Raw genomic sequence first — 13,920 nt, forward strand, 5'->3', positions numbered from 1 at the left:
TTTTTAAAATATTGTACTGAGAGTCTCTATTTAAATTTTTTTTGAAATAGTTACCATTGTTGCTGATCACTTTGTTGTTTGGTAACTTTGTCGGCTGCCTTGAATTGTTATTTGTAACTTTTGTTATGGTCGTTTGTAGATTTTGATCGTTTTTCTGGCTTTCGTTGTCATTGTTAAGGACTCACTTCTCTCTTCGTTTATAGTTCTTATCATTACTCGTAAGTCTTCCTTGTATTATTGATCACAGGCAAGAAAGAAGAGGGAGTGATCGCTTGCTTTCATCGTCAGCCATAGGGGAGAAAGGAGGTCGACCAATAAAAGAGTAAGTAAATTAGTGTTTTCGCATATCTGTATACTGTTTAGATGTTTTACAAAAAATGTTAGTGGTTTACAAAAAAATTCAAAAAGTATAATTTTTATTTTAGATGCACTCAAAATTTAGATTGTTTTATTGGCCGTCAAATCTTATATTAATATGTTAGTTTCCCATTATTTTAAAAATCAGGTGCCGAAAACACATATTTTTATTGGCTCCATTTATGGGATTATTGCTGCAAATTATATGATTTTAAATGCATTCAAATAATTTTCAGAAAACATGAATGGTAGATTGAGTGATAATGGCACCTGTTTCATTCTCTTGATATGTGAGATAGAAATATAATAATTATGTTGATATTTGTGAATCCGAAAATGGTAATATAATGCTCGAGAGACATATTGCATTGGAAATGCTGACGCTGCCTCATGTAGTATTAACGTTTTAATATTTATGAGATACTAATATAATTTTTAAAAATTTTAAATATCTTATAACATTATCAAATATTATAAATTACTAAAATAATTTCTCAAGAAATAAACATGATTTTATATTTCTATAAGATAAAATTTATTTATTTATATGGATATATTTTTATGTATTCTATATTTTGGCTGTACAATTTTTTTTAAAGATTACATGTATATATATATATATATATATATATATATAATTTTGAATAAATATAAAAAATATTAGAAGGATAAATTTGTCATCAAAAATTTAATTGGATTTTAAAAATATAATTTTACCGAACAATAATTAAGTCAATCCATATATAAAATATAAAATATATCAATTATTTAGTAAACATTTTTCATAGCATTCTATCACTGTACTGTACGTACATTCAAATCCTGTCTCCGACTACTGCATGCCCAGAATGTAAAGATGTTCCCAAAGTGTTATTTTGATCACAGTACAGACAAGGGAACTACCAAACGATAGCTCCTCTTGATGCAAGCGTACGACCAAACGGAAGAAATCATCTCCTGCTGACCAAAAAAAAAAAAATGCATTGTTTCTGATCCCTACAACACAACAACATAGGTGGAAGCAAAAGAAGTATGGAGTCTCATTCAAGATCTCTCGACAATGCCGATCACAGGTGCAAATCCAGACTCACGTTCTCCTTCGCACTGGGCATCAATTGGTGAGCAAATTGGTCTTTCGGCGACGCAGGAGGAGTTCCATGAGCATTACCGTCCGAGCCGACACCTCCTCCAACTCCTATTAATCGTGGCTCGTTATCTCCTCTGAACATGGGGGAGGGCATGCGAGAGTCCCCATGGATCGCCCCTATCCTCGCTCCTCCGCCATGCATAACTCCGGGGACTCTCCAGATCCCTGGCAATGGGCTGCCATCGATGGGTTGAGACAGCGAACCAAGCCCGCCGTGGAAAAAGGCACCGAAGCTGCCATTAAGAGTGTCGGTAGCGTGCCATGAAGGGTAGTGCGGAGCCGAAGAGGGCTCGACGGCGAAGCGGGCTGCAGAGGACGACGGTGGACCAAGACAGTGGTGGTAATTGAAGAGGCCGTGGACGTGGTGGGCGTAGATGGCCGCCTGGTTGTGCTGGGCTGCGGCCATGGCGGCGGACTGGAGATATGCCCGCTTCGCGTGCTGGCGCTCGCGCTTGTGCGCGTTCTGGTGCCCGCCGAGCGCTTGCGACGTCGGGAAATGGCGACGGCAGTAGTGGCACTCGAACCTCCGTCCACTCCCGCTGCCTCCGTTGACGGTGGTGGTAGCGGCGCTACTCGTGATGGCGGTGTTGTCCTTAGAGGCGTCGTCTTCCACGACGTTGGGGTGGTGTGGGACTTCGATGCCGAACAGGCGGATGCCGGAAGTGGTGGTGGAGGGCTTGGGGGCCGGGCGGATGAACGGGAGCTGGGAGAACGAGTCAACGCTCATCAAGTCGCGTGCCTCGTGCTCGCTCATCGTCGCCGCTGCTGTGTAGAATGTTGAAGCAACTTTTCTTCTTCTTCTTCTTCTTCTTCTGTCTGTCCTCTATTGGTTTTGGTTTCTAGGAAAGGAGAGAGAGAGAGAGAGAGATAGAGAGAGAGAGAGAGAGAGGTGTAGAGGCTAAAGGACTCAATAAAGACTTAGGTAAGAATCAATTCTCTCTCTCTCTCTCCCTCTCCCTCTCCCTCTCTCGCTATGAGTTCGTTGGACGTTAAGGAAGAGCAGGAGAAGAAAGAGTCAGCGGAAAGGACATCATCTCTCTTTCAGGAATGCTTTTGGAAGTGAAGAAGACTTGCAGGTTTCGGAGTAAGAGCAGATGGAGAAGAGGAAGAGAGAGGGGGGGGGGGTACGGAGGAGCTGTTTCTCCCTAGTCCTGGTCCCTTTGGTGGTCGGAAACTCATCTGCTACTGATGCAGTGATGCACACCTCTTCATAGCTGATGATGGGGGGTGGTGTGAGGTGTCCTTAGCTAGTGATGGAGAGGAAGAGGGTGGACGAATGGAGCAGAACCCATCCCTGTTGACAAGAGGACCTGACAGCAGATGTTTGCTGATGCTACTGAGGGGTGGCTTTTGGCTTGTCAACTAACAACCAAGTACCAGTCCTCCATGAACACCATCACCTCACCTTATACTCTCTGCCAATCTGCTCTTCCTCTCAACACATACGCCAATGGCCAATCTCTTCCCACTTTGCACCTCCAGCTACCTTGCATGTGTAAATCAACATGGAGGATAGGTTATGGTGACCAGCTCTAATGGTGGGTCTCTCTCTCTCTCTCTCTCTCTCTCTCTCTTTGTGCCTGAGTATGGCATACTCCACTGAGAGCTGGCAGCTGTGGAGGCTCTTCATAGCTGTTGCTCCTTTGTATCTTGCAGACTGGTGCTGCAGAGTTGAGAATGGAAGTGGTCCCGAAGGTGCACAGTATCTGGTCATTAACTCTGTGTTCATGGAATTCTCTTAAGCTTTTTAGCACCTTTTACTTGAGCTGCTTAAAAGGACATTTGCTTCCTGTTACATTATACTTCTCCTTCTGAAATGTGCCTTTCATGCTTGGTTATGTTTACTCAGCCTGCATTCTAACAAAGTAAACAGATTAAAATCCTTTGTCTGCTATGGGACCTCCTTGTCGTTTTCAAGCACAGGACCAGCGTTGGCCTTGTCCAGACTAGTCTCTGCTTGTAGATTACTCCAAGGATTCCTCACATCGCATGAGCCAGAAGAAGCCAAAATGCCATGGGGCAAGGTTGATGTGAGTTTTGTGTGCATGAGGAGGAGGATGCTTCCTTCCCCTTACAGATTACATTGTAGTTTTAGACACACAGCTATTCAGATATGTAGGGTTTGGCAGAGGTGACCAGATGTAGGAATTCCTTATGATGATCATGACATGGGACCTCTCTCATATAAATGGAACAAAACATTGGTAAATTCTCTTATCTCTCTAGTTTGGGAGCAGTGGAGGTTGCTTTATATATGCATGCCTGTCCCATAGTGTAATTATTCCTTCTCTTCTACTCTCATCCATCGCCATGGCCTTGTGAGATGGACATGACCCTGAAACCCTCTCAGCTCATTGCAATCCACACTTGCTCCTTTAGGGGACCTCTTGCAAAGAGAAAGTACTTCCATGTCTCTCAAAGACCACCACATGAGAATGACCCTATAACCCACATCCTAAGTGATGACTTAATAGCGGAAAGCAGTAGCCGGTCTTGGTTCCTGCAAGCTGGTTCTCCCCTAATCCCACGCCATGTTTGGACCTGTTAAGGCGTGACTCTGGGATGGGTTGGGGGACCAGGCATCTCGGCGCAGCTTGTGCTGGCCATGGCCTCACTGCCATCGGTAAGCTTCTGTAGCTTTTAGCAGGGTTTCTGCCATGGTCGAGAGCCTTTGCCGGCTCCGCCATGGCTTGGGATGCGAACACGACGCGCACTTCGATCACCTCCTGCTCTTTGCCTCCTTTGACGGACAAGAGATGTACTTGCTTTGTTCCCCTCGCTATAATGGCAGACACAGCATGGCTTTCTTTTCCTTAAAGGATAGCAGTGCTTCGTAAGCCATGGCTAGCTCTCAGGTCATCCCCAATTACACACGACTATCGTCTCTTCTTCTTAGCTTAGAACTAAGAGATCAACATGGAGCAGTTCGAGAACAATCCTTCTCCACTGCAGAAACTTGATCCATCCGAAGCCAATCACGACGTGCCAGATATGGTGGACACTGACATTCGGATCAATTATTGAACTCGCACCTCGAAGGAGAAGGGGATATATGTCTTGTGCATGTCGATGCCGAGAGGAGGAGGAGGAGGAGGAGGAGAGGGGGATTGGGTCTGCTCTTGAAGACTTTTGGTGGTCTCCTCGAGGCATGAAGTGATGGTGCTGTCTGAGGAAGGATTAAATCTGAGGACCACCAGCAGGGAGGAGTGTTGTGGGGATCTGAAAGCTGAAGTCATCTTAAAAGGAGCTGCGATGTCTTCTTAGAGGAGCCAAGAAAGAAAAAGATGGGATGTGGGGGTGGGTGCCCCTTTTCACATGTGCCATGAATGCCCATGAGAGGTGGTGGGGACTTGTCTCAGACCTTGAATCGATGCTGTGCTGTGTCCTCCTCTTTTCCATTGATTTTGGTGGATCGAACTGCCCCTCTCATGTGTGTTTATATGTCCTCGACCTTTCCAAGTTGGATGAGAAGAGGAAGGCATGATTGACTTCCATCGAGCTTTCACGATCAGAAGCAAAGCGTCGGATGAGGCAGACACAAGCTGCGTGCCCTACAGAACTCGAATGAGAGCGTAAACCCTATGTTGCTTCGTTATCTCCTGCACACGCATGCGCTGTTCATAATTAATACGAAGATAAGCACATCAAATGCCTACTGCGGATTACATTTGCGTGGTTCTCCGTGAATCCGAAGCGGCTAGCAGATTCATGCATGCATGCATGCAGCTCCAACAGAGCAGCCTGTGACTCGCAATATGTCTGTCTTGCGGCTGTTCTGAGGTAGCCGTCGAGGTCTCCCCCACACCGTGAGGAATGTAGTGACAAGTCCCCTCCTCTTGGTTGGCCATGTTCGCTCCCATTCTTATCCCTCCATCGCCCACATTTCAACGTGGTCCTTCGCGCACATACACACATCTCTCTCTGTCTCTTCCTTGGACGGAGCTTTCGGTAGAGCCCACGGGAGAAGTAATGCGCGATGGCGAAGCAAGCAAACGACACGGAAGTGGAAGGCGAGGCAGTAAAAGCCACGTACCGAGATGAGGAAGTCTGAGGAAGAGTCGCTGTTGACACTAAAGTCTCCAGCGTCGGCAATCGGGTGAGGGGAGCTATCCGCAAGAGACGGAGCGGTGCTCGTCATGGGGACGGCCTCAGTTGCAGGTCGTCTTCTCGCGTTTGGGTGTTCGACCATGTGCGCGGTGCTTCAAAGGTGATCGTTTTCGTGGGCGACCGCTTGATGGACTAGTCGAACCGCATCATTCATGGCATCGACAGTGACCACAATGGTGCAGTGCTAGGATACAGGGCATGACACGATGATCATTCCACGACCATATATGTGGATGGATGCGTCTTTGACTTGTACGAGGTTGTGTTTGGCACATCTTTTGTTTCTTTGGATTTCTGTATGACGCAAACCGTGCAAAATTTATGTTGGCGAAAGAACCTTACAGATCTGTAGATGTAGATGCAGAAAGTAAATGGTGGAGAGGTGGTGGGAAGTAATTACGGAGGGAGAAGGTCACATGATTGATCTGAAGTCCTTTTGGTCATTCATTTATGTTCGTTCATCTTTGGCAAGCTCTGTGAAGCCTCGATGAGCTTGAATGTGGTGGCAAGGTCCACCGAGGAGGACCACCAGCGTGCCTCCATGACAACTTCTTTCATCCCTGGCTTCATTAGTCGAAGGTAGAACGTATCCTTGGCAATCACTGGTGTGACATTGTCTCTCTCTCTCTCGCTCTCTCTCTCTCTCTCTCTCTCTCTCATCTTGCTCTATTCTATTAGTGGGAAAAGGTACAATATTAGTTCTTGTGATCAGTTGGAAGTCTTTTGGTCATGATCATGGACTCATACCGCATACTCTTTTGCCTCAATGTATCATCCAAACCTTCAGAAAGAGAAAGCAAAAGAAATATTGCAGTGTGGTCAGTCAGATCAACACTGTTGTCATACAAGTTTTAAGGAGAAGAGAATCCATGCATATTGCTTGAACATATATCCAAGAGTTTTAGCTGGAGGCAGTCTCAGCTCCTTCAACCATACAAATCCAGAACAAACTGATATGGTGGCTGATTATTCATCATCTTTCAGACTTGGTTTCGGATCCGAACTTATGAAACAAGGCATTTTAGTCGAAACATAATAAGCCAAGGATGAATTGCCAGGGAAGCACTGAGACAGTGGAAAGTGACATGCGCACTGCCTGTGCATCCTGTGCTTTTACCTCACGGCTGGTGTCCGTTGCTCGGAGCCGTTTCCCATTTTCCTGCCTCCGCCCTGACTAGTTGCTGCAGCACTGGAGCGGAAACCGGGCTGCGAATAACATGACTGATCCTGCTGCACTAACATTCTTCTGCTTGTCGAAAGAGACGTCATGTCGGAGCTGGTAGATGTGGCAGACGAACCAACTAGGCCACTACAGGAGCAGGGCTCAGAACATGAGACATTCCGGCACGCTTTGGAGGAGCAAGGCTGGGAATTCTGCTGCTGGAGCTGCTTTGTGTTAACAAAGCGGCCGCCTGATCCCCTCACTCTCTTCATTGCATGAAGATGTCGAGACTCGTGAAGGTATGGCTAAAACGGAACAAATAAGATCAGTTACATGTACAGTTGATTCTGCAAAAGGTAAGTACCACAGGCAACAAACATCGATTATTTACCTAATTCAAAGAATTTCCAATCAACCAAAAACCATGAGAGGGATGCACAAAAAAAGAAAGGTTTCTTCATTTTCTTGACAAATCAATGCATCAAATGGGCGAAGCAAGTTCACAAGTTAAAAAATGCAAGAGAAAACATCGACAGAAGAACCCAATCGATGCAATGAATACAAGCAAACAAGAAAGAACTGCTAAAGAAGTTTGGATAGCTTGATCTTCAAAGAACAGCCGAGAACGAAGGATCACAAGAGCAGTGAATTCGGCATGAAAGATCTAGCTGCTCTTAACCAGGAAATTTGTTATACCAATTGAGAAGAAAATGGTACAATGGAAATCAGAGTCTTATATGACTCGAGACATTGGCGCCTATTCCGTGAACTAGTAGAAACTGTTATGAATGAGGACCACAGGAGGACATTGCACAGGTCTTTACAGGATAAGAAGCAAGAATAAAAGGTATTATAGAACTGTACCTTTCGAGTTTTGATAACTTTGTTTTGAGCCTCCAACCGTGCACGAAGCTGTCTCCTTCTGAGGATTGCATTGTATTGTTTTGGATTCACATAAACGGGTTCTTCAGCAGCAGGTTCAGTAGGCAGCAGTACTCGAGCAGAGGATGCCATTCCGGCCATTTGGGGTTGGATCTGGATATAATAGCACAATACAATATCACAAGTACAGATGGCAGATCACAGAAAGCTAATCTCCTTCAGGTATGGGTTTGTTTACTTAAGCATAAAAATAGAAATTCCTCATGTTTCTAGCCAACAAACTCCATAATTCAAGAATAAACAAACAAGAAAGAGAAAAGTTGATGTGCAAAAATGGTCTCATAACATGAGAAAATTTCAGGTCAACAAGATAGCGCAGGATGAATTGAAAACATAACCTGGAAAATCTTTTTGCTTACAAAACCTCAGCAGGGAACTCCAGCTGCTTTGGGTGCTTATAACAAAGATGAAACTAAAATTATTGCATTGGGAGATCAGAACAACACAGAAAGATTGAAGACATGGAATCATCGAGCAGACAGTTGAAGGCTACAATTGCAGAATTTTCAGACGCCCAACCATTATTAATTCCAAATAGCCAGGAGTCAAGACTGTGATTATGCTGCTGCCCCATGTTAGCTAATATCTAATGTTGAAACATGGATGTAAGTTTATTCAGCAGCACATAGCTGTAGATTAAAAGCCAAAACACCGAAGGACATCATACATGGCGTATGAACAGATACCAAAAGATACTGATCTACACAAAAGGAGCTTTTCATTGAGCATTAAATATGAACTAACAACTAACTAGTTTAGCCGGATAAGAATTTTCTTTAACAGCTATTCATGACATACATTCAAATTAACATTACAGAAGCTAGCATATTTCTTCATAACAAACACAAGGTCACACATAATTGAGTAGCAAAAAGAAAAAAGAGGCACATATAGATCCACCTTTTTCAAGTTTTTTCTTGTCATAACATTGACAGAACAAGTACACAACTGTATCTGAAGATGATTTCTACAGTTCCAGACTAGATTATCGCGTTCCTCAGTTTCAGTCAAAATCAGTTTTGAAACTATAAATAAATATTCAAGTATTCTAAACTTAACTAGACATATGACTTTTTATATATCTCAATGACGTCAAAAGATCTATGTAGCCGACCCCAAATAGTTGGAACTTACGGTCTTATTGTTGTTGTAGACTATAACAATTTTTAATATGTTTTAGTTTCTTAGATTCTAATGCATTTCTCCTCAAACATAAAATTCAAATGGCTTACCTAATTTTTTATAGTTCGATGAGTTAGAGAATCATTATAAGCAAGTTTCGTGTTTAGATTATTGTGAACAGAAAAGTTTCCACTTCACTTCCCAAATTCACATTAGAATTTGGAAAACTAGTCCATCTTGCCAGACAGGCAAGCAATTTAGCAGATTCAGGCAAAGTTTGAGCTACCACTCATGACAACGGGTCTTACACATACCTTGTAGTTTCGGTTTAGATAGACATGGATTGTCCAGAAGATGGATGTTTGAATCTAATTTACCAGTAGATTTAAATCAGTATCAGAATCTAGTATACAACTGAAAACAACAATCAGTTATTCTTGGTGATAAACATGCAACGTTACATGATTTGTAAATAACTATCTTGCATGTACAAAGGATTTTTTTTTTTTTTTCCTTGGCTACATGCCACAAACTAAACCAACATAGAGTAGGTTTCATCTCAGATTAACGTGTAAGGTTTTCTTTTTTCTTGTTTGTTTTGTCTCATTTTTCTAATTTTCATCACTCGAAACAGGACCTTGGTAGAAGCTGCCTAAGCATTTTGAACTGCAAAAATGAATGCTGGAAACAAGTTAAAGACATAAGTGAAACCAAGTCTTTAAACATAGGTTTGTACAACACAGTTTGACCTAGTCCATAAAGCAACCAATGTCAAACACTAAGTGTTCAAACTTGTTATAAAAAAGGCCAAGCAAACAATTTTTTGTTAATTAAATAGCGGAAGTCGAGTGGTAACATTTTGTGTCCTTCAATTTGGAAATTAAAAAGAAAAATCCCAATAACACCTACTATAGCATGTGGGCCATATGTAGCGAGCACTCCTCCGTAGTATGCATCAGCATAGGGGTATGATATACAAGCCTGCCACGGATGCCAGAAGTCCAATTTTACACAAGGAGAAATATACAATAAATGAACATGCTAATAATATACAGTGTTTCAGGTAATCAACACTACCTAAGAGCTTAAAATTGCAAAGGAAACTTACAAAAGGCTGGTTATAATCAAATCTTGGAGGTGCACTTGACGCTTCTGGAGTCCCTAGAGTTAGAACTGCCTTCATATGACCCTCAACTTGCTTTTCGTGTGTATTATCAGTGGCTATGGGAAAGAAAAAATGCATCAAACCATCAAAAACTAGAAGTTAGGAAAGTGACTTTAAACCATGAAGAGCAAATTAACTGCAAGCTAGGTAACATTAATACCGAAAATTAATAGCCAACTGAATAAACAATGATAATAGCCATCTTAGTGTAATAAATTATAACAACCCATTATCATATGTTGAGAACCCCAGTGCAAAGTGGGTTATGCAAAAGAAACTGAACGAGACACTTCAGTCTTCATGAATGCTCCCAATCTTTTAGGGTGAATTGAAAAGGCAGAAAATACATGATATTCCCATTAAGTTTGTTTTAAAACGAAAATGAAAAGGTGAGATGGTCCAAGAAAACAAAATAATCATGGCAAAATAGTCTTCACTTCCCTCAAATTCAATATTCAAGATCTTCTTCAGTTAGTTCCCACTTGAAATTATATCTAGCACAATAAGCACGTAGAACCTTTACTGTTAGACCTCCAAAATTAATTTACAGGAAGAGCCAGTAGAAGTTCAAATTTTTTTTTAGATTAATTATAATACAAGATAGCGGAACAGTGCAGTTGAGAGCAATGTTCATAGCTCATGCTTCGAATAAGCTATACCAGAATGGAAAAAAACAAACTGAAAATGCTGACTCCAAGCAGTCAGACATGCTAAAAAAATGATATGTTGGAGGAGAAAAATAGTGAAAGAGAATTTTTTTGCCACCAATATGAGCTATACCAGAATGTGCTGAAATATACTGCTCATGGTTGTTGCATTCACTTGTTCCTGATACTTCTTGATGGGCTTGACCACTTGACTGAGTTGACGAAGAGTTTTGGTCAGGCATTTGATCGCCTAGATGCTTCATCTCATTACCATGTTGAGCCAAGAAGTCCATGTGCATACTCAAGTTATCAGAGTTTAAGGAATTTGGAATGGTCGGGCTACTTGATTTCCACCAAAAAGGATGATTCATTTACACAATTGGATGTCGAATGAATCAAAGTATATCCTGAACCTTTGTTCCCAATGTGTTTCTAGAAGTCTTTTCATCAGAGACATGTTTCAGTTGCAAAGATGCTTCAAGTCCACATCAGTATCAGTTCTGGAGTTGTAGAACTGACTGTACACGAGGAAACAACTTATTGTGACCAATGCATTAAAAGGTAAGATAGAACAACAAATGAGATTATCAATGACACACAGAACAAAATAAGAACTACTCGTTACCAATGAGGTGTTAAATGACTTTTATTAAGAATGAGATAGTAACCCATGGAACATTGAGGTTTACATATCTACATCAGCTGATACTTCTGTTGGTCATATATATGAGTTCAAAATGAATAAACATTACAAAAGAATGCAAAAATTATCAAATAAAAAAAACACAAAAAAACAAATCGTTCATTATCCAGCTTTAAATGACTAATGCCAAATTGCCAACCGAATATTTCATGCATCTGACCAGATCAAAATGGAGAAGTCATGGATGATACAACAATGTATCCGGTCTTGGCTTAAATGGCAGATATATGTGTTGAAGAAGTATTAACATTTGACTTCTATTAACTGAGATCGGTCCATCTTAACCAGCAATAATTGTACCGCAACAACAAACTGTCCTTGGCATAATGGATCATTGCATATCATTTTGTCACGTTGAGGTGATATCGCTAGGTAACTGAAGGGCCATTATCTACATCTTGATTTGACCAATGTAAAAGGCTTCGATCTTGTTTTTAGAACTGTGCCTCCAGAGCTTTTCTTTTGGCATAATAGTTATGGAGAGTTCGACAACAGTTCTTAAAAGAAATAATATAACAAAAATATAAAAATCAAGAAAAAGACAATCACCATTTGTTGGTACTTTCGCTACACATCAGTGCTCTTGCTGGTTTAGAACTGAAATTTTGGTAGATATATAGAGTAAAATGAAAAAGAATTAAACTCCTATAACTAGAAGGCATTATATATCATAAACCATCACATGAATCTTGGCCAAAATTGACCAAACTCTAGAGCCACAAAATTTTTGGGTTGGTCGTGGGATTTAAAATAAGTTAATCAGGACTTTGTTTTCTATGAGTTTCCTCTTGCTATTCGTGGCTCTAATCTAAATAAAAGCATCTAATCTCATCATGCCCTTAGGGTTTCTTCCTAAGAAAATGTCTGGACTATCTTAGAATATTTTCTCACATGTTATCCTTGAATAGTACCTCACTTTATATACTTGCCAATCCAAATAATTTCTTTCTCTCTCTCTCTCTCTCTCTCTCTCTCTCTCTAACACTTACTTTTAATTTAAACATGTTAATCTCTTCTATACGAAATTTTTTAGTATGTCATTTCTTAACTACTTAGTATTATGAATAAAAGGAAGATCTAACCTTACATGTATCCTACTACCTTTTTTTTTTTTTTTTCTGTTTTTGAAAAACCTAAAGGTACTTTGCGGACAAAATCATTGTAAAAAACCCATATAAATTTATGAACGATTGACTCTGCAATTTCCCTTTGTTACTGATGGATGTCAAAATAATCTAAAATTTTTGGCCATCTAATTTGAATTTTATATTATATAGCTTTCATTTTGTCGCTTTGCTAAAGTCACAATTCATTTCCAAGCAAATCAATCAGGAACCCAGGACAAACAAAAGCTCCGAAAATTTTGTCTGTAATAGATCGAAAAGACAACAAGAATCATCTCGAGCGATCACCTCACCAAAGTAATCGAGACGAGGTTTTTCCGGAAAGAATCAGTCTTGTGGAGCCAAACAATGCCCAGTAAAATCACCTATGATCCTGAGATCCACCTCCCAAACCCCAAAACCATGCAGATTCAAGACGCCAGAAACACCAAGAACCAGCACCTTCCGAAAGCCTACACATGCAACACCCGAATCCTTATCTCACGAGACCCCCTGGGTACCCAAATCAAGGAAGCCAAACCAAAGGGGGGATCGTGGCGGATGGAAGAAGAAAAGACCTCAAGGAATGACAAATCAGGAAATGGTTACCTGGACGAACAAAGGGAAGAAGAACCTCTCAGCAGGGACAAGGGAGGGTCATGTCTCCATTTCTTCTTCTTCTTCTCTTTCTTCACGCTACACAGCAAGGAAACATAAATGGAGTTCTTCTTCTGTTGCCAAACGTGCTACTCCGTCTCCATCATCGGTAGTCCTTTTCGACCATTTCCCTCAGCAGGAAACAGGAAAAAGTCTCTCCGCCTCCCATCACCTGCACGCTACTCTCCGTCCCTCACTATTCGCCTCGGTGGGCGATCGCTAAATTACCGTGAGTAAACGCCGTATCTGCTGCAACATCATAGGGTGACACGCGTCTACTGCCATCAGTCGCCACACGTCGACAGAATCTAATGACTCGATCCGGCAGCCACTTTATTGCCGCGATAATTAGATGGACCCGAACGCGACTTGACCCACCAACGGACCAAAACGTGGCAGTGACAGCCACGCGATGCGCTGGGTTCCTGTGATCGAACGAAGGGGTCCCTCCACCGGGTCCCACGTGGTTCTTGTCAAGCCACCGCAGATGGGTAGCCGACAGGGGTACGACGATTTTGATTTTTATATTTCTTCTAAATTTAAGCAAAAATCATTTTTTGATAATCATATATATATATATATATATATGTATAAATCAATAAACAAAATGAAATAATAAGATATTAGAACAAGACATGGGAAAGCTTGGTCTACTTTTGTTTTGCTCCTGTTCGAGATCCTCCCTCCCCTGTCTTCTAGCAGAGATGGGTAGGTAGCAGAGAGAGCACACAGAGGAACTTGTGTAGGAGGAAGTTGCACAGCCTTTGCTTGTTGTATTCAACCTTTGATGAGATAGAAAAGTTCTATT

The 13,920-nt window shown here is 41.6% G+C and overlaps 2 protein-coding genes across 4 annotated transcripts; both read right to left on the bottom strand.

Annotated features, from left to right (window-relative positions):
* Positions 1 to 1,208: 1,208 nt before the first annotated feature.
* Positions 1,209 to 3,132, bottom strand: LOC135584811 (zinc finger protein 8-like). Its single transcript, XM_065105213.1, has one exon. It carries the CDS (start codon positions 2,256 to 2,258, stop codon positions 1,425 to 1,427), a length of 834 nt encoding a protein of 277 aa, XP_064961285.1. The 5' UTR covers positions 2,259 to 3,132; the 3' UTR covers positions 1,209 to 1,424.
* Positions 3,133 to 6,397: 3,265 nt separating this feature from the next.
* LOC135610560 (nuclear transcription factor Y subunit A-7-like) lies at positions 6,398 to 13,291 on the bottom strand. Of its 3 annotated transcripts, none has more exons than XM_065105230.1 (7): positions 13,065 to 13,291; positions 12,770 to 12,928; positions 10,783 to 11,167; positions 9,946 to 10,058; positions 9,747 to 9,818; positions 7,638 to 7,808; positions 6,398 to 7,078 (listed from the first exon to the last, which is right to left on the bottom strand). In XM_065105230.1, exons 3-7 carry the CDS (start codon positions 11,018 to 11,020, stop codon positions 6,725 to 6,727), a joined length of 948 nt encoding a protein of 315 aa, XP_064961302.1. In that variant the 5' UTR covers positions 11,021 to 11,167; positions 12,770 to 12,928; positions 13,065 to 13,291; the 3' UTR covers positions 6,398 to 6,724. The 3 variants fall into 3 exon arrangements, with proteins under 3 accessions (XP_064961302.1, XP_064961295.1, XP_064961300.1); XM_065105223.1 differs by having other exon boundaries at positions 12,765 to 12,928; XM_065105228.1 differs by lacking the exon at positions 12,770 to 12,928.
* Between the last annotated feature and the right edge of the window lie 629 nt (positions 13,292 to 13,920).

The sequence above is a fragment of the Musa acuminata genome, chromosome BXJ1-2 (genome assembly GCF_036884655.1).
Source record: "Musa acuminata AAA Group cultivar baxijiao chromosome BXJ1-2, Cavendish_Baxijiao_AAA, whole genome shotgun sequence".
Classification (NCBI taxonomy): domain Eukaryota; kingdom Viridiplantae; phylum Streptophyta; class Magnoliopsida; order Zingiberales; family Musaceae; genus Musa; species Musa acuminata.

Coding starts and splice junctions, on each gene's coding strand:
- LOC135584811 (XM_065105213.1), bottom strand. CDS start 2,258: ATGAGCGAGCACGAGGCACGCGACTTGATGAGCGTTGACTCGTTCTCC.
- LOC135610560 (XM_065105228.1), bottom strand. CDS start 11,020: ATGAATCATCCTTTTTGGTGGAAATCAAGTAGCCCGACCATTCCAAAT. Junction 9,819..9,945: donor TTGATTATAACCAGCCTTTT/GTAAGTTTCCTT, acceptor CATCCGTGGCAG/GCTTGTATATCATACCCCTA. Junction 7,079..7,637: donor AAGTTATCAAAACTCGAAAG/GTACAGTTCTAT, acceptor GTTCCGTTTTAG/CCATACCTTCACGAGTCTCG.